The 19,569-nt window shown below is 49.6% G+C and overlaps 1 protein-coding gene across 1 annotated transcript in view; it reads left to right on the top strand.

Annotated features, from left to right (window-relative positions):
* The window catches only part of CHD2 (chromodomain helicase DNA binding protein 2), a 92,758-nt gene extending 78,852 nt beyond the window's left edge, over positions 1-13,906 (top strand). The window contains exons 29-38 of the mRNA XM_056866106.1: positions 430-580; positions 1,652-1,774; positions 3,345-3,473; positions 5,959-6,096; positions 6,844-6,978; positions 7,752-7,930; positions 9,686-9,785; positions 11,350-11,560; positions 12,631-12,880; positions 13,573-13,906. Coding sequence (XP_056722084.1) covers positions 430-580; positions 1,652-1,774; positions 3,345-3,473; positions 5,959-6,096; positions 6,844-6,978; positions 7,752-7,930; positions 9,686-9,785; positions 11,350-11,560; positions 12,631-12,880; positions 13,573-13,906 — 1,750 coding nt within the window. The remainder of the gene's footprint in view (positions 1-429; positions 581-1,651; positions 1,775-3,344; positions 3,474-5,958; positions 6,097-6,843; positions 6,979-7,751; positions 7,931-9,685; positions 9,786-11,349; positions 11,561-12,630; positions 12,881-13,572) is intronic.
* Positions 13,907-19,569: the final 5,663 nt, after the last annotated feature.

The following is a 19,569-nucleotide window of genomic DNA, read 5'->3' as shown; positions in this document are numbered from 1 at the left end:
AAGAGGCGGGGCCAGCCGTAGTCATACTGCAACGATCCTCATGCTGAGGTGGCAGCCGCCACCAAAGCCAAAGTTTTTAAAAAATCCACACAGATGATCAGATCCTCAGTGGCCAATCAGAAGCCCTTCTGGGCGAAAGCCCCACCCGCTTTCTGGAGCCCACTTTCTGGAACCCCTGCTCTAGGATGTGACGGAGAGACCGAACTTGGGGTGTAGCTATTATAGAAATGGTGCCCGGCCGGTTCTGTAGAAAAGGTGACATTGGCTGACCTAGATCAACTTCTCTTAGTTATGGAAGGTTTAGATGACCCATTCCCCCACTTCCGCTGGACTGTCCTTTTCCTCCTTCTGCTGTGGGTGGAGGTAGAGAACAATCCGACGGGTAATGGGCTGCTTCCCAACGGCTCTGCTCTCGGATTGATTCTTCAGGTTCAGCCTCTCTTGCCGGGCCAAGGCCGTCCATTTCGACGTCGATTGGGGCGTGGAGGATGATGCCCACCTGCTCCTGGGGGTGTACGAGCATGGCTACGGGAACTGGGAGCTGATCAAGTCGGACCCAGAGCTGAAATTAACAGACAAGGTACGAAAAACACTCTGTGCGCCCTCCCCCCTCCCGCAACATTTGGTTTCTCCCAGTAACCGTCCATTCCCTTGCAAAGTAACACAGTAGCCCTGGACGTGCCCCTTTATTTCCACTTAAGCTTTCGTCAGTTCTGTCAGTCTTTAAAGTGTACCAGCCTAGGCTGAACTCATCAGAGCTGGGAAGCTAAGCAGGGTTGGCCACGGTCAGTACTCAGATGGGAGACCACCAAGGAAGACAGGGGTTGCTATGCAGAGGGTTGCAGTTGTGAACTGCTTCTGAATGTCTCTTGCCTTGAAAACCCCGTATCTCTGGGGTTACGCCTTGGGAGACGGTGTGGTGTAGTGGTTAAGAGCAGTGGACTCTAATCTGGAGAACCGGGTTCGATTCCCCACTCCACCACATGAGTAGCAGACTCTAATCGGGAGAATTGGGTTTGTTTCTTCCACCAAGGTCAGTATTGTCTGCTCAGACCTGCAGCAGCTCTCCAGGGTCTCAGGCAGAGGTCTTTCACATCACCTACTTGCCTAGTCCCTTTAACTGGAGATGCCGGGGATTGCATGCCGAGCAGATGCTCTACCACTGAGCCACCGCCCCTCAATGGACAGATTGCTTTGTTCGGTCGAAGGCAGCTTCACGTCTGTCCTTGCCACCGGCATCAAAGCTTCCGTGGCTGAAAAAAGAAAACCAAAGAAACCAGCTGTGCTGGCCAGGGGTCCCACGCACACACTCTATGTGGCCATCTGATTGGAGCTGCGCTGATGGTTGACACGTCCTTCTCAAACCAGCGGTGGTTTGGAGTGGTGGAGTCTGATCTGGAGAACTGGGTTTGATTCCCCACTCCTCTACGTGAGCGGCGGAGGCTAATCTGGTGAACTGTAATTGTTTCCCCACTCCTCCACATGAAGCCATCAGGGTGACCTTGGGTTAGTCACAGGTCTCTCAGCCCCACTCACCTCACAGGGTGTCTGTTGTGGGGAGGGAAGGGAAGGAGATTGTAAGCTGGTTTGAGTGTCCCTTAAGTGGTAGAGAAAGTCGGCATATCAAAACCAACTCTTCTTCTTCTCCTAGATTTTGCCTGTCGAGCCAGACAAAAAACCCCAGGGGAAGCAGCTCCAGACCCGAGTGGACTACTTGTTGAAACTGCTCAAGAAGGACCTGGAGAAAAAGGACGGCGTGAAGGAGATAGAGGAGGTCAGTGCTGTGTGAACAGACTGCTGGACTTGATGGGCCTTGGTCTGATCCAGCAGGGCTTTTCTCATGTTCTTATGCCAGGCAGGGTGGAGAAGGCGGAGGTCTTCTATTCTGGTCAGGGAGGAAGGTGCCTGTACATAAGGATGCCACTCAATTTCCAGTCAAGCATGAGTGCAGTGTAGGACTGGACTATGATCAGGGAGACCCTGGTTCGAATCCCCACTCTGCCATGGAAGCTCGCTGGGTGACCCTGGATTAGAGAGCCAGCGTGCTATAGTGGTTTAGAGCGGTGCTGGTTTAGAGCCTTGGGTTAGTCACAGCTCTCTTAGAACTCTCTCAGCCCCACCAACAGGTGTCTGTTGTGGGGAGCGGAAGGCGATTGTAAGCTGGTTTGATTCTTCCTTAAGTGGTAGATAAAGTCGGCATATAAAAACCAACTCTCCTCCTCCTCCTCCTTCTCCTTTTCCAACACTACTACTACTACTGCTACTTCTCCTCCTCCTCCTCTTCTTCTTCTCAGTCTAGCCTATTTCACAGTGCTGTTTTGAGGATGAAAGGAAGGGGCATGCTGGATGATCATGGGCCCATGGGTGTGGAGTTCAGCGAGGAGGATGGGCAGGATTCCCCAGTGGTCAGAGGGTGGGTTAGGGTCGAGGTTGGTTCAGTGGTCCGCAGGCCTCCCATGGTTTGCTGTCAGAGGCTCTAATCCAGGGATGTCGAATTTATTTGTTGCGAAGGCCAGATATAAAATATCTGGGCCAGGCCATGTGTACCTTAAAAATGAATGGCAGGTACCAGAGATATAAACTGTATAGAAAACACAGGCAAAGCCAATTAATGATATTATTATTTGACTTTATTTTTTACTTAAAATACAAGCATGCTTAAAACAATAACACACTTAGGCCGTTTATGCTTGATAATTAGCAGCGCGTTCCAGGCTGAAGTGCCCTGCATATTTTTTTGAGTTCTTCACGCTGAACCGTCAATCCAGCCATCACTGCGAAGCCAGCGCATACCTGCTTCACATTTCTTAAGAGCCCCTTTAACGCGACCTTTTGTATTTGCTCCTCCCCCCCCCATGGAAGCATTCACTGAAGGAAGCATGCAGAATCACAGCCGCGGCTTAGCTATGCAAACGACCGTTGTTAATGACTATGCAAAAGAAGGAACAAAGGAGCAGGCGAGTGGGTGGTGGTGGAATTTTTTTGACTTTCTCCTCTTGCATCGGGACTGTGAATAGTCATTTTAAAGGTTGGATTTGAAAAAGCAGCTTTGAGCGAGCATCAAAAGCAACCCTGCATAAATGGCCTTACAGTATTTTCTTTTATTTAACAGTCTTTGAGAATTGACACCTCGGGACTGGGGGAGGTGGCTACCTTGGCTGGCGAGCCCGCAGTGGACTTGCCAACCCAGATTGAGACTGGGGGGTTGGAGGTGGCCGCCTCTGCCTTGCGGGCTAGATAATAGCCCCCGAGGGGCTGAGTCCATCCCCTGGGCCTTCTGTTTGACACCCCTGCTCTAAACAGTCTTTTGTGCCCTGCTGTAACTGGATCGTCTTGTGCCACAGAGCAAACTGAAGAAGAGGAAGCCCCGTGCAAGGAAAGAAAACAAGTCTCCCAAGGGAAAAGATGAGCACGGGAACGAACTCTCCTCCCCTCGACACTCTGACAACCCCTCAGAAGAGGGTGAAGTCAAGGTAAGCCAGCTTTAGCAAGGCTTAATGGCTTTGTTTTAGCTCTGGAGAGCCAGCATGGTGTAGTGGTTAAGAGCAGTGGACCCTAATCTGGAGAATCGGGTTTGATTCCCCTCTCCTCCACATGAGCGGCAATTGCTAATCTGGTGAACTGGGTTGGTTTCCCCACTCCTCCACATGAAGCCAGCTGGGTGACCTTGGGCTAGTCACAGCTCTCTTAGAGCTCTCTTAGCCCTACCTACGTCACAGGGTCTCTGTTGCGGGGAAAGAAGGGAAGATGATTGTAAGCCGGTTTGATTCTTCCTTAAGTGTTGGAGAAAGTTGGCATATAAAAACCAACTCTTCTCTTTCTTCTCCTTCCCCCCCTTCCTCCTTTACTGAGGTATTTGTATCTAATCTGACCAGACCCCACAGGACTGGGGATATTTTGACCTGTTTTAAGGTTAGAACCACCTGCCAGCCGCAAGCCCCACTAGAAAAGGGTCTTGTGCACTTTCTTGGAACATGGGGCAGGTGGCGCATTAGGGAATGGTACTCAGAAGAGCCACAAGGGGCATGTCAGAGATCCACATCAGGTTCAGGAACCCCTGGGTATCACTGCTCTAAAGGTAACAACCAGCGTCTTGATTTGAACTTGGAAACAACCCAGCAGGCAGTGTGGTCATTTTAAAATTTAACCTCAAAATACAAAAGTATGTTGCTGAGGGACATAACCTCATAAATTTAATTTATGACTACCTATATTTACTGACTAAAATACATCCAAGGTTACAATCAATACCTCTACTGGCATAGAATCAAGAGTCCATATGCAATTCTTGAGAGCTTGTTCTTTCATGTGTGGTGGGTATCTCTTCAGCGGTGCAACGTCAGTAGATCAGTTAATACATAAAGCTGTAAGTCATCTCTTAAGTATCAGTAGAAAAATTGCTATAAATAGTCTCTTCAGCACTATTAGGTAAATTCAGAAATTCTGCCACATGTTCAGAAACAGCAGGTATCCTAGCCGCTAATAAAAATTTGATGCCATCATATGCTAAATCTTTTAAGGACATAAGGTGAGGGTTAATTAGTTCTAGACGTTGTACAGGGGACAATATAGGACAGGGATGGGGAACCTCAGGCCCGGGGGCCGTATGCGGCCCCCGAGGACATTTTTTGTGGCCCTCGGGAGCTCCGGGTCCCCGCCGCAGAGGCACAGCATAGGGCGGCCCTCCCTGAGGGTGTTCCTGGGGCCACGGCTTGCAGGGGTGCTGCGGTGCCCTTTGGACGTCCTCTCGCTGACTGACGGCTGTTGGTCGGCGAGAGGAGGGCTTCCCCCAAGGTTGCCCCCTATAGCCACAGCGTGCAGGAACGCCGGGGCACACTGTAAGCCCCTCTTGCTGCCTGTCGGCTGTTGAGCAGCGAGGGGTGGGTGAAGAGTCCCGCGGCTCCCGGCGGCAGAGCATGCACGCAGGAGCCGATTGGGCTTCAGGGGGCCTTTTGTGGACTCTGGGGCGGGGAGGGCATGGAGCCTGGGGCCAGGTCGCGTGGGGCCAGCGGGTGTGTGTGTGTGGGGGAAGGCTTTTCTCTCTCCCTCTCTTTCTGTCTCTGTCTTCTCCCCCTCTTTCCGTTTCTTTCTCCCTCTCTCCCTTTTCCTCTTTCTTTGTCTTCCTTCCTTCCTTCCTCCCTTGCCAATCGACCATGGGCTGCGCCTCCCTGGCGCCTCGTTTGCTTGGGCCCACCGCTGGCTGCCCTCCCGCCGGGGGGGGGACCGGGGGAGCCCTCCAGGCCTTCTCTGCATGGCCTCCCCTGAGGTTGCCAACCTCCAGGTGGTGGCCAGAGACCTGGCAACCCTAGCCTCTTCCCCCCACCACCAGGAGATCTACACCTGGTGTGGCCCCCGAATGATGTTATAAATGTGCAAATGGCCCTTGGCAGGAAAAAGGTTCCCCACCCCTGATATAGGAGAATATGCTCTACTGTTTTTGGTTCTTTCAACTGACAGCTACATAGTCTTTTGTTTCGAGCAATACCCTTATATCTGCCAGAAACTATGGCTGATGAAAGTGTATTTAATCTGGCCAACATAAAGGCTCTGTGCTGGGAGGGATGGCAGACCTTCACATTTGTCTATAGTCAAATATAAAACCTCATACAGTGATGCATCCAATAACTATAAATATTAACATATAATATCAAGCTTCCTACTGACCGTATTTGTCCATAGTAATATAGTATCTGACAAACTCCTCATTCCATTTACAGTTACCCACCCTGAGGGTCATTATATAAGTACAAATTCTATCAGCTGCATACCTTGTTTGAAAATTGTCAAGATGTGCTCCCAGTAATAACCAAGCTGGGGGTGTTTTGAACCAGTAGTCATTTCTGGGTTTTCTCCGAGGGCAGCCACACGCACAGAATGCTGCGGCAGTCCAGCTGCGCGAGCCCGAAAGCGTGGCTCAGCACGGCTGTGTTGACGTTGATTCCTTTTCTTTCTTCCCAGGAGGACGGGTTGGAGACCAGTCCCTTAAAAAAGAAGCCAAAGAAGAAAGAGAATAAAGAAAACAAAGAAAAACCGGCAACAAGCAGGAAGGAAAAAGAAGGAGAGAAGGAGAAAAGGAAAACGAAAGATAAGAACAAGGTACTGGATGCTTAACTTTAGCTAGTGGCAGAGAGAGGCAAGGAGATGTACCCTCTGGCTTCTAAGCCTTCAGCCGCTGTCTTTTACGGGCTTCTGAGCATATCTTAGCAGCTGCGAGGGCTAGAAACTTGAAAACGGAAAGGATTTTGGTTTTCTGAACACCACATTCTGATTCCCATTCAGTCGTATCATGCTTCGGGACCACCTCTCCTGTTATACCCCCCGAAGATCTTAATGGCCATCAGATCATGATCTACTGATGGTCCATGGCCCCAAGAGTGTGCGGCTGTCTTCGACGAGAGCCAGGGCCTTTTGGCCCTGGAACTGGCCTGGCGGAATGCTCTGTCTGGTGACATCAGAGCCCTGCGGGACCTTAAAGAATTCTGCACGGCCTGCAAGACAGAGCTCTTCCGCCAGGCCTACGGCTGAGGACAGCTGCAAATGTCATCTGCTGGTGTCCCTATCCCCCACCCTTTTATTTTATTTATGTCAACTGAGGGGTAAGCTGCTGCTTATATTTGGCAACATAAGTAGTGTTTAGGTGCCATCTGTATTCTGTAGTTATTAAGTTTTAAATTGGGATTTTATTGTTCTAAATTTAGAATTTTTTTGGTTAATTTTATTATTGATTATATTGATGCATTTTACATGATGTTACCCGCCCTGGGCCTGGTTTCGGCCTGGGAGGGCAGGCTATAAACTGTAAATAAATAAATAGCCCAGCAACTTGTTTTGTTCTTTCCATAGCCGAAAGGCGGGGAGGCGAAGGCCAGCGGCAAAGGGAAGAGAGTCCAGGGGCCCGTCCACATCCTCGCGGGAAGCGAGCCCATCCCAATTGGGGAGGACGAAGAGGACAACTTGGACCAGGAAACCTTCAGCGTCGTAAGTTCGCTTCCCCGTAGGGCCAGGGTGGTCATGGTGGAAGACGTCAAGATGGGCAAACAGAATCTTCTCCAGAATTCCCAGCCCAAGCAGTGAACCCGCCAGGCTTTGGCAGGCTTCAAAATCTGATATTTTTGTTTTCTTGAGGTGGGGATGCTCGGCTTCTTTCCACATCCCTTGTTTAGTTGCCTTCCTCTTCCCTTGCCCACCCCAAAGGCTGACCTTGCATGGTAGAGGAGTGGGCTGGAAGAGCAGGAAACGGCTCCATCCTCACCAGCGTGGTGTAGTGGTTAAGAGCAGCGGACTCTAATCTGGAGATTCCCCACTCCTCCCCATGAGTGGCGAACTCTAATCTGGGTTCAATTTCCCTCTCCTCCACATGAAGCCTGCTGGGTGACTATGGTCTAGTCATAGTTCGCTCCGATTCTCTCAGCCCCACCTACCTCCCAGGGTGTCTGTTGTGGGGAAGGGAAGGTGATCGTAAGCCAGTTTGATTTTTCCTTAAGTTGTACAGAAAGTCAGCATATAAAAACCAACTCTTCTCCTCCTTCTCTTTCTCCTTCTTCTCCTCCTTCTCTTTCTTTCTCCTCCTTCTTCTCTTTCTCCTTCTCCTCCTTCAACTCCTTCTCTTTCTCCTTCTTCTCTTTCTCCTCCTTCTCCTTCTCCTCCTCCTCCTCCTCTTTCTCTTTCTTCTCCTTCTCCTCCTTCAACTCCTTCTTCTCCTTCTCTTTCTCCTTCCCCCCTTTCCCCATGCCCCTCTCCCCCTCCCCCAGTGCAAAGAGCGGATGCGGCCGGTCAAGAAGGCGCTGAAGCAGCTGGACAAGCCCGACAAGGGGCTGACAGTGCAGGAGCAGCTGGAGCACACTCGGAGCTGCCTGCTGAAGATTGGCGACCGCATCTCCGAGTGCCTGCAGGTTTATTCTGACCAGGAGCACATCAAGCTGTGGAGAAGGTTAGCTGGGATCATCCTAGCCCCAGGCGAGGGGCGGCCTTCGCCCCGTGCAGGTTAGGGAAGGAGACTTTTGGGATGGGGAAGGAGGCCATCTGGCCAAGCCACACACCGTGTGGGTCTCCAAGGAGCTCAGGGTAGTAAAAAGTTCCCCACCACCTCCATTTTATCTTTCTGCTTCTGTGAGGAGAGAGAAACAGTTGGCGGCATCCAGCGAGCTTTGTTGTGAAGTGGGGATCTGAACCTGGGTCTCCCGTATCCTAGTCCAACACTCTAACCCAGGGGTGTCAAACTCATTTGTTACGAGGGCCAGATATGACATATACGTCACTTGGTTGGACTGGGCCATGCCTCGCCAGCCCAGATCGAGAGTGGGGCGGGGGTGGCTGCCTCAGCTGGCTCACAGGCCGGATAAGAGTTCTCAAGGGGCCGGCTCCACGCTCATGGGCTGTATGTTGGACACCCCTGATGTAGAGGGACTGTGAAAACTTTGGGATTTGAGGACAGGTTTGCCTAGTTGAGGCAGGAAAGGTTACCAGCGGTGGTTCCCCATAACACCCGTGCCTTTCAGAACAACTGTGATGCGGGTGATATTAATCACTTTTATTGACTGATTTCTGCTAACAGGTGACGTGGAAAGGCTGAGCCAGGATTCTTTCTGGGCAGCCAGCAAGCCGCCCTTGGAAGGACCAATGTGTGATGAAGGGGTTAGAGTGTTGGTCTAGGGTCTGGCAGGCCCAGGTTCAAATCCCCACTCTGCCTTGGAAGCTTGCTGGGCGAACGTGGGCCTGTCACTTACCATCAGCCTAACCTACCTCACAGGGTTGTGGTGAAGATAAAACAGAGGCCGTGGAACAATGTATGCCACTCTGGGTTCCCATTTTGAGGAGAAAGGGAGGGTATAAATGAAGCAAACAAATAGATTCAAACTGTAGGATCAGATACCTCAATAGGCTACTTAACAAGGTCAGAAAGAGCCCACGGACACCCCTGTTCTAACCTCTGCTGTGCAAAACATGTTTGTAGCTCGCCCCGAAATTGCCGAATGGAATCTCAGAAGTTGGGAGGGGGGGCAGCCCAGGATTTCCAGAGGTTGAGGGGTTTACCAAAAACTGTCAGAGGGAGGGGTGAACCCCAAGCCAGTTCAGAGGTTTTGCAAAGAAAGATGTAGACAATTTAAGAAAGATGAGACAAGCTGGAATGTGTCCAGAGGAGGGCAACAAAGATGGTGAGGGGTCTGGAGTCTTATGAGGAAAGGTTGAAGGAGCTGGGTATGTTTAGCCTGGAGAGGAGAAGACTGAGAGGGGATATGATAACCATCTTCAAGTACTTGAAGGGCTGTCATAGAGAGGAAGGTGCCGAGGTGCTGTGTTGTTTTCTGTTGTACCAGAAGGTCGGACCAGAACCAACGGGTTGAAATTAAATCAAAAGAGTTTCCATCTAAACATTAGGAAGAACTTTCTAACAGTTAGAGTGGTTCCTCAGTGGAACAGGCTTCCTCAGGAGGTGGTGGGCTCTCTTTCCCTAGAGGTTTTTAAGCAGTGCTGATTCTATGACCATAGGCAGATGATGAGAGGGAGGGCATCTTGGCCATCTTCTGGGCCTGGAATAGGGGACACTGGGGTTGTGGGCGGGGTGGGGGGGAGGTAGTTGTTAATTTCCTGCATTGTGCAGGGGGTTGGACTGGATGACCCTGGTGGTCCCTTCCAACTCTATGATTCTGAGGGGGTTCATAACTCCATTTCGCCTCCTTTTCAGAAACCTGTGGATCTTTGTGTCCAAGTTCACGGAATTTGATGCCAGGAAGCTGCACAAGCTGTATAAGATGGCTCACAAGAAGCGGTCCCAGGAAGAGGAGGTGAGCTTGGAAAGGGAAGCAGGAAAGGGTGTGTGGGGTGAAAGGAGGCAGGGATGGACAAAGGGGCAGAGAGTGACCTTCCAGAAATTCAAGGCAAAAGACGTTCAGATGTGGTTTGCATTGCCTGCCTCCGCATGGGCTGAGAGAGTTTGGAGAGAACTGTGACTGGCCCAAGGTCACCCAACAGGCTTCATGTGGAGGAGCAGGGGAACATTTAGTTGCAGATCAAGAGAGGGAAGCCCCTGTGGCGCAGAGTGGGAAGCTGTACTTCTGTGGTCAAAAGCTCTGCTCACAACCTGAGTTCAATCCCGACCTTCCGAGGTCGGTAAAATGAGTACCTGGCTTGCTGGGGGTGAAGTGTAGACAACTGGGGAAGGCAATGGCAAACCACCCCGTAAACACAGTGTGCTGAGTAAACGTTGGGATGTGATGTTACCCCATGGGTCAGTAATGCCCCGGTGCTTGCACAGAGGACTACCTAACAGGAGACTTGTCACAACCACTTCTTACCAAAGCTCAGATAGCTTTACCTCCCATTGCCCGAATGCTCAGTCAAGTATCAGGGGACTTCAGATTCCCCCCCCCCCCAAGCCTTTCCTGTTCTGTCAGACTCCTTCCTCATCCAAGCCTTTTGACAGACAGTACTGAGCTCAAAGGATGAGAAGGAAGGCATCTTGGCCATCTTCTGGTCACTGGGGGTGTGGGGGGAGGGGGGTTGGACTAGATGACCCTGGTGGTCCCTTCCAACTCCATGGTTCCATGAGCCAGCAGCCTGGCCATTTATGCAGGGGTATTTAGCTCACAGTCTCTGCTGGACTGCATCAAGGCTTCCATAATTCATGATTTTACCAACCTTTGGAAGTCACTCTTCTCCCGCCTCGTTCTTTCCCCGCAGTTCTAGGATGCTGTTTTATAACAAATTTAAACTGCTTCGATGCAAGAATGAGGCAAATCCCCGCCATTTCCATGCATAGCCCTAACGTAAGGGTTTCTTTCCCCACGCGCATGCTGGCTTCTCCCCCCCACATGTCTGTCCATCCCATCCAACCCCTTCCTTCAAAGCAAAGCGTAAAAGAGGGAGTGAAACCTTCATGAAATGTGCAGGAAGACACCAATCGAAGAGAGGCTAGAAGGCAGCTCCTAGCAGGAAGCTGTTGAAGAAAGGAGAGGAGGAATACCCAGCTCTGCAAAAGCACACGCACAGACAGGGAGCAGTCCCTTGAAGAGCTGACCCACCCCCTCCACGTAATTTGCAACAAGGCTGCGTTTTCAGGGGGAGGGACTCAGAAGTTCCATGAGTCACTGGGGATGCCTAATTAATCACAAGGTACTGCTGGAATTTCTTCGTGGGAACGGGGGAAGCCCTCATACATTCTACGATTGAGAATTCGGATCAGAAAACTGTGCAGCAAACCAAACACAAATTTCCCCTGCATAAATGACTTCTAAATTAGTGGAAGGCTTTCTGTGCCCTGTAGATTCGTCCAGAGCTGGTAGCCTTTCGAGCTCTGGGTTTGAAGTCACTGTTAACATCTCTCCACCCCTCCCTGTCTGGCTGCAGCAGCAGGAGCAGAGGAAAAAAGAAGAGGCCGCAGGAGGGAAGAAGCTCTTCCGACAGGAGGCATCCGGTTCTGGCCGCGATTCCGTGATGTCCCAGATCCCGCACGCCCCCCATCCTCAGAAGTTCCACCCACCCCCCTCCCACCATGCCCAGATGCACGGGCACCAGAGGGACAATTATGGCCACCCAAACAAAAGGCACTTCAACAACCCAGGTAAGGAAGTGGCATGGAATTCACTTCTTCTTTTAGGCTGTTGGGAAACTTGCTGTGGGTGGATTGTGAAGCATCTCCAAAAGGGTTTCCACCTGGCCTCTTCTCCCTGACCCTGGACAGAACGGACTTTTCATTTCATTTTATTGTACTTTTATTGTGTGTATGTGTTAAGTGCCATCAAGTCGCTTCCGACTCATGGCAACCCTATGATTCTGTGTCCTCCCAAATGTCCTGTTGTTTGTCCTTGTGGGTCAGGTGATATTGAAACTTCAGTACACGTTCTGATCTGTTGTTCGTTCTAGTGGGAAGTTCGCACAAAGTTTATTTGTCCCCTGTTTAACAATTTCCCTGGCTAACCTGAACTATATTTGGCCAAGATGCTTCTAATAGATGAAAAAGCACAGTTTTCACTTATGACCACCAAATTTTGTGCTGCTGCTATTAAAATACACCATACCCTGCTAGGACAAGATTAATCGAAATACTCTACCATTTTGAAATGTTGGGATTATGTCAAGCTGTGTGATATCTATATAAATTCCATTATATATTTGTAATTTTAAGTATAGGTTGTACGTTTTGTATCTTTCTTGCTGGTTGTTGACAGTAGTAATAAATTTGATTTTATTTGATGTCCTATCATTAACACCCTTTCTCAGGTCTTGCAAATAGAGCCAGCGTGGTTAAGAGTGGTGGTTTGGAGTGGTGGACTCTAATCTGGAGAACTGGGTTTGATTCCCCACTCCTCCACATGAAGCCAGCTGGGTGACCTTGGGCTAGTCACAGCTCTCTTAGAGCTCTCTTGGCCCCACCTACCTCCCAGGATGTCTGTTGTGGGGAGGGGAAGGTGATTGTAAGCTGGTTTGATTCTTCCTCAAGTGGTAGAGCAAGTCGGCATATAAAAACCAACTCTTCTTCCTCCTCCTCCTCTTCCTGAGGGCTGGGGCTTCCTTTATTGCCATGGGCACTACCTTGGGGATCACTCAGCCTGGGCATGGGGGTTTGTCCAGAATATGGTTTGAGAAGCAGTTGACCCAAGATCTACCTTCTTTCTCCCTCCTGCTGTGCAGACCGGGGCGAGTGGCCGAGGGACCGCAAATTCAACTACGGTGGCAACGCCAACCAGATGTGGGGCGGTGAGCGGCACCACCCATACGAGCAGCACTGGTACAAGGAACACCACTACGGGGACCGCCGGCTGCGCGGGGAGCCCCACCGCAGCTCGGGGAACTACCGGCTGAACAACCTGTCCCGCAAGCGGCCGTACGAGCCATACAACAGCGACCGAGACCACCGAGGACACCGGGATTATTACGAGAGGTGAGCTGCTGCCCTCACAAGGGCCTTGGGCAGCCGGTTTGTATGTTTAGCAATTGAATTCCCCCCGTATGCCGTCCCCCCCTCTTTTGCCCCTAAGTGGAGCCGAAGGCTCGCTTGGTGGAAATATCAGATTAAATCAAAAGTTTCCGGCTAAATACTAGGGAGAATTTCCCACAAAGCAGTTCCTCAGTGGAACAGGCTTCCTCGGGAGGTGATGGGCGCTCCTTCTTTGGAGGTTTTGAAGAAGAGGCTAGATGGCCATCTGTCTGCAATTCTGATTCTGTGAACTTAGTCGGATGACGAGGGAGGACTTGAAGGGTAGAACTCCTTGCCCCAGGATGTGGTGATGGCTGCCAACTTAGAAGGCTTTAAGAGGGGAGTGGACATCTTCATGGAGGAGAAGGCTATCCATGGCTACTAGTCAAAAGGAATACTAGTCATGATGCATACCTATTCTCTCCAGTATCACAGGAGCATGCCTTATTATATTAGGCGCTGTGGAACACAGGCAGGATAATGCTTCTGCAGTTGTCTTGCTTGTGGGCTTCCTAGAGGCACCTGGTTGGCCACTGTGTGAATAGACTTCTGGACTTGATGGGCCTTTGTCTGATCCAGTAGGGCTTTTCTTATGTTCTTATAGGTTCTGTCTCTCCTTCTGAACGTCTTGTTTTTCTGTGCTTGTTTCTGCCTAGACACCACCACGATTCCAAGCGGCGGCGGTCTGACGAGTTCAGGGCTCCAAATTACCACCCGCAAGACTTCCGGAGGATGTCTGACCACCGGCCTCCCATTGGCTACCACGGCCAGGGTCCCTCGGACCACTATCGGTCTTTCCACCCAGACAAATCAGTGGATTACAAGCAGCCGGTCCCCCTTCCTCACTCCCAAGTCTCGGACCCTCGCTCCCCTCCATCCCAGAAGTCCCCACACGATGCCAAGTCCCCCCTGGATCATCGCTCGCCCCTGGAGAGGTCGTTAGAACAGAAGAACAATCCAGATTATAACTGGAGCGCCCGGAAAACATAGAGGGCGGTGGAGGAGAGGAGGGAGAACTGAACTTGATTCGAGGCAAACGGCAGACGTTGGTTTATCAGGCCCAGACCCAGAGATTCCGAACATGCTGCCCTTGGGCTGGGCCTTTGCATCCGAAGAAGGAGCCGGGAATCTGAATTTCTGTCCTGATCTCTCCTCCCCTAACCCCGCCTGCCGAACATCAGGAGTTGCTTTCCTCGCACCCTTGCGAGCCGCCGGGGAACAGCCGGGCCTGTCGGTGTGACTCCCATCCGTTTTCATTTGTGCGCCCGAAGTCTGTCATGAACACCGGGGAGTTCGCAGTCCCGGGATGTTCTGGCTTTTTAGGGGTCGGGGGAAAACGGGTAGCACGGCTTTGGAGTTAGGATTCGGGGTGTTGTTGGAGGGGTGAGCACGTGGGGAGGAGGGGGGAATGTGGACTGTAGCCTCAGTGGCTCAACCTGTTAAATAGGGGCCGGGGGGGTGTAATTTAAGAGGAAGGATTGAATGCTGAGCCAGGCGAAATGGCCTTTCAGTAACAAACCTGTGGGCCTTGGAGGCAAGGGTCTCCCCTTGAGTATGTGATGCCAAAAAAAAAAAAAAAAGTGGAAGATGTGTGAATGCCTCTCCCTGCAGATCTCTGGTTTTCCTTCCAGATTCACGGTTTCTTATGCCATTGTCATTTCACGGTGCTGTATACACAGCAGGAAGAAGCATAGACAGAGTATTTTTAGGGGGGGGTCCCCTGAACTCAGGGGGTTCCCTATATTTGCTACAGAGGAACCCCCACAGGTGGGTTAAATCGCTCCTTCAGATGAGGAGGAAGGATTGGGCTGGGGAAAGTGTCATGCCCGTCAGCTCAGGAGAATCTTCGTTGGCTCTTGTGTTCTTGTTTGTGTGTGTGGTTAAGAACACCCCCCCCCCCCAAATCGACATGCCATTTCAGGGCTTTGTGTTAGCTTTTCTCGTAAATCCGCAAGGAGAAGGAAGCTGAGAAGCCCTCCCTGACGAACCCAGCGGCGTGTTAAGGCCCAAAGTTACACATTAAGCCCCCAAGTTGCATATTAAGGCCCCAAACGTCAACGCAAGAGGGACATTCCTCGGACGTGTTTGGAAGCTGGCCTTGAACCCCAGCTGCACGTGCTGGCTTGAGATTTCCTACCGGGCACACAGGAAGCACCCCCTCAAAAAACCTTCCTTGAAACGAACCCCGCAAACCGTGTTTTGCTTTCTGGGTGACCCCAATTTGTCCTGCCTGGTAACGCTGCCAATCAAAATACACGCAAGTGCTGAAATATTGGTAGTTAGGAAATAAACAGCACCCAAACTCAATGTAATTCACAATAATCCTACTTTTATAGGTTCCACAACTTAACACACAGTATAAATACTATATTCTCCTATCAATTAAATATCCATATATACAAAAATATCTCTCAACTGTGGCAATGTCCGTGAGATCAAAGAGACCGCGAGTGTCAATTCCAAAACAGGTTGGTATTGAGATTGAAAGAGGACGCTGGAGACAAATGCGCTCTCGTCAATGAAGATCCCGGCAACGTCCTGCAAGTGCCTCAAGGCTACTGGTACTCTTCACCTCCCAGCGCGGCAGATGTAAGCTCTGAAACAAACACAGGGAACGTTCTATCCCGAAACGCTTTCACCAATCGGCTTCATCAGCCCAGCTTTCTACCAAATGTTTTCATAATGCTATCCCACAAAATACAACAAAATATCACAATAAATTACATAGTATTATACATACCATCAATGTTATTTTCTGCAGACCTATACCTAGGTTTCTATGGCAGGTTTCACAACGAATTCTCCAGCCATTAAGGTCAGAATAAACATAGGCTATTTAAAAGGGCAACACCCTGAGGCTTATTGCTCTGTTGCCCTTTTAAATAGCCTATGTTTGTTCTGACCTTAATGGCTGGAGAATTCGTTGTGAAACCTGCCATAGAAACCTAGGTATAGGCCTGCAGAAAATAACATTGATGGTATGTATAATACTATGTAATTTATTGTGATATTTTGTTGTATTTTGTGGGATAGCATTATGAAAACATTTTTCGTTTGGTAGAATGCTGGGCTGATTGGCGAAAGCTTTTCCGGATAGAACGTTCCCTGTGTTTGTTTCAGAGCGCGGCTTACATCTGCCGCGCCGGGACCTCCCGGTCTCCCGACTCCTCCTCCTGCGGGAGGTGAAGAGTACCAGTAGCCTTGAGGCACTTGCAGGACTCTGCCGGGATCTTCATTGACGAGAGCGCATTTGTCTCCAGCATCTTTCAACTCTCAATACCGACCTGTTTTGGAATTGACACTCGCGGTCTCTTTGATCTCACGGACATTGCCACAGTTGAGAGATATTTTTGTATATATGGATATTTAATTGATAGGAGAATATAGTATTTATACTGTGTGTTAAGTTGTGGAACCTATAAAAGTAGGATTATTGTGAATTACATTGAGTTTGGGTGCTGTTTATTTCCTAACAACTGGTAACGCTGCCAGGCAACTTCCAAAAGTGTTAAATGTGCAGGAGTAAAAACCCTTGAGTGTTTTCGAGAGGCTTCTGCCTGAGAGCTGGTCACGATCCCTGCTGACCTGAATAAGCTGTGACAGTAGGAAGTACAGCATGAGGCGTCTTAAGGGGGGTATACAGGATACAGAGTCCAAAAATACGTGGCTACAGGGCAACCAACTAATTACAATATCTGAATAAATTTATTTCAACAAGTCAGTATTAAAGATGTGTGTAGAATGCTGCTTACATGAAATTAAAAGTCCTGTTTCATGCTAGAATCGTTCTTTGCGATAAACGGTTAACGGAAAAGGAGGCTTTCCGCGAACTGTTTATCTCCAAGAAGGATTCTAGCATGAAACAGGACTTTTAATTTCATGTAACCGGCATTCTACACACATCTTTAATATTGACTCGTTGAAATTCATTTATTTAGATATTGTAATTCGTCGGTAGCCACAGAGTTTTGGACTCTATCCTGTATACACTGTTGGTGTGGCTCAGCTACTGTGTTTTTCTCAAAACTGCTTATTAAGGGAGTCCATTTATTTTCAGAGTGGGTGGCTGGCCAATAATGTGAATTAATTTTGAACGCGTCTCCCCTTCCTGAAATGCTGCAGTCCTGATGAAGGATGTTTGTGTGCCATAACGTTGTGGCTAACAACAGGACCGACAAGTCAGGGTTTGCGTACGTGTGTGTTCGCGTTCAAGTAATACCCGCTCCTCAAAGTATTACAGGGAAGTAAGCAGCCGAGGTGAATAGGAGTTGCATTTAGGTCAGGTGTCTCTGCCGACGCAAAAGAGGGGGTTTCCCTCAGTGGGGAGAGGGTATGCTTTCAAGGGAGAAGGAAGTGGGTATTTCACAACCCAGCCCACAGAATCTAGCCCACAGAAAACACCTGGAGATCCTTTTTTAAAAATGAAAAGAGATGGAATGATCAACAGGGGTGAAAGCTTAATCTGTGACTTCTTAAAAAGTTTGCACTTAATGTGGAGGGGTTTATCAGGGCTTTAAAAACTAATGGAGAATATCAGATTAAGGGGGGATAGTAAGCACACAGCCGAGAGCCATCAATACTTGGGAAAATCCAGTATCTGAATCTGACGGATGGGGGTGGGGGGTATGCATTTTTTTTTTAAGCTAGTGGCTAGATGTCTTCACTTGGTATGCTGATTTCACCACACCTTCTTCCGGCCTGCCAGCCCCCATCACTTGCAGGGCCGGAGAAATGGGGGAGGAATCACACTGGGGTCTTTATTTCTGATTTTCTCTACCGACGGTGTTAAACGCTCAAGATGGGAGGTGAAGAAAACCCTTCCTGTAGGACGAATGCTGGATTAGTGTCCAGTTTGGATGGATTGTTAATGGGATTCCTTGGGGGGAGGGGGCTTGCTGTGACCCATTTCAGTGACCCACAGCACAGTTTGGGTCTGTCCATCGCAGTGTCCCCAATAACCCGAACGGAAGGCTCTTTCCTCACAGACTTCAAGGGGGAACCCCCCAATTAACTAAAGAAAGACAAAAAAAAGCAGAACAGTAATTAATATTAATTTATATTTGTGACAAAAAATTGCCACTGTCCTAGTGATTTCTGATGTAAATATGTTGTTTATAGAATATGTATTAAAATTTTCCTACATTGTAAAATGGTTTGATTCTTGTATATTAAAACGTGACAAGGACATTTTCACAAACTTTGGTGTCTTCTTTTTTTGTTGGCCAGTGACCCGGGGAGGGAGTTCTTAGCGGGGTTTGTCGTATTAACAATGTCCTTCTTGGCCTGTTTTCAGACTGAAGGAAGTTTTTGCTTCTGCTGGAGGCTTCCCAATAGTATGTGCCAAAGCGAGAGGCAGCACGATTAGTTGTCGCAGTTAAGAGTACCTAGCTAGAATGGGGAAAACCTGAGCAGTGAAGCTCGCCAGGTGACCTCGGGCCAATCGTTGTCAGCCTAACCTACCTCACAGGGTTGTTGTGAGGCTAAAATGGGGAAAGGAGAACCATATCCTCTGCCCTGGAAAGAAGGGATTGGTTTTTTTTAGCAAATATGATGGGGAGGAGAGCAAAGGGTTGCTGTCTGCGCTCCCCCAGGTGGGCGAAGGCATTTCTGGCGATTCCTGCCTCCTTGCTGGATCATAAATTGCATTGGAAACTCTGGCCTGTTCCTGTTACTTCTTAGCTCTTGAAGGAAGTGCCAGGACCCAACAGTGTATACAAATCCTGTGTGGGAATCGTTGGAGACGGGGAAATAAGTGCAACAAAATTATAAAACCTGTAATAATATTGTGTCCATGAAGTATAGTAGAGAGCCAGTGTGGTGTAGTAGTTAAGAGTGGTGGTTTGAAGTGGACTGGAGAACCGGGTTTGATTCCCTACTCCTACACATGAGGCTCATCTGGTGAACTGGATTTGTTTCCCCAGCACTCCACATGAAGCCAGCTGGGTGACGTTGGGCTAGTCCTAGCTCTCTCAGCCCCACCTACCTCACAGGGTGTCTGCTGTGGGGAGGGGAAGGGACGGTGATTATAAGCTGGTTTGATTCTTCCTTAAGAGGTCAAGAAAGTCAGCATATAAAAGCCAACCCTCCCCTCCCCCTCCCCTTCTTCTTTTTCTTCTTCTTGTCAGGCTGTTATCTCGGTTTAGATGTTTCCTTTCGTTTCTCTGCTGAACCGTCCAGACTTCAAGGACAGCTACACATACCAAAGCCTGGGAACGCCACTCCTGGGAAATAATGCTCTGTTTATGCTTTATAATCTCCCGCCGTTTCTCTGCCTTATATTTCCAAGTAACGGGCAAGACAACCCATAGCTGTCATCTTGCCTTCAAAGCACTGTATTGCCTATTTGACCAGTAAAGCCATCTGCTTGGAATCTGATTGTCTCTGTGGTGATTTCTGGTTCGATGGGTCAAGAGCTTACATTATGACAGCTATCATCCATCACCCTTTTCATCAGTCAGGCTGGAGTCCAGGAGGGTTCGCCTGCCACTCGGATGGGAGCTAAGACAGAGCTCTCCGAGTGAGCCCGGTGTGGTTCGCCCCGGTCCCGGTGGATCTGTTCCCCGGAGCCGGAGCCCTGGAAGGGTCTCATCCTTGACACCTTCCTTTGAGGACGCCCTAGACAACGTTCATCGGGCAGAAGTGGAACGTAGCCG

Source organism: Euleptes europaea, chromosome 20 (assembly GCF_029931775.1).
Source record: "Euleptes europaea isolate rEulEur1 chromosome 20, rEulEur1.hap1, whole genome shotgun sequence".
Lineage (NCBI taxonomy): Eukaryota > Metazoa > Chordata > Lepidosauria > Squamata > Sphaerodactylidae > Euleptes > Euleptes europaea.
The sequence above is the reverse complement of the archived record's forward strand: the minus strand, read 5'-3'. Positions and strand labels throughout refer to the sequence as shown.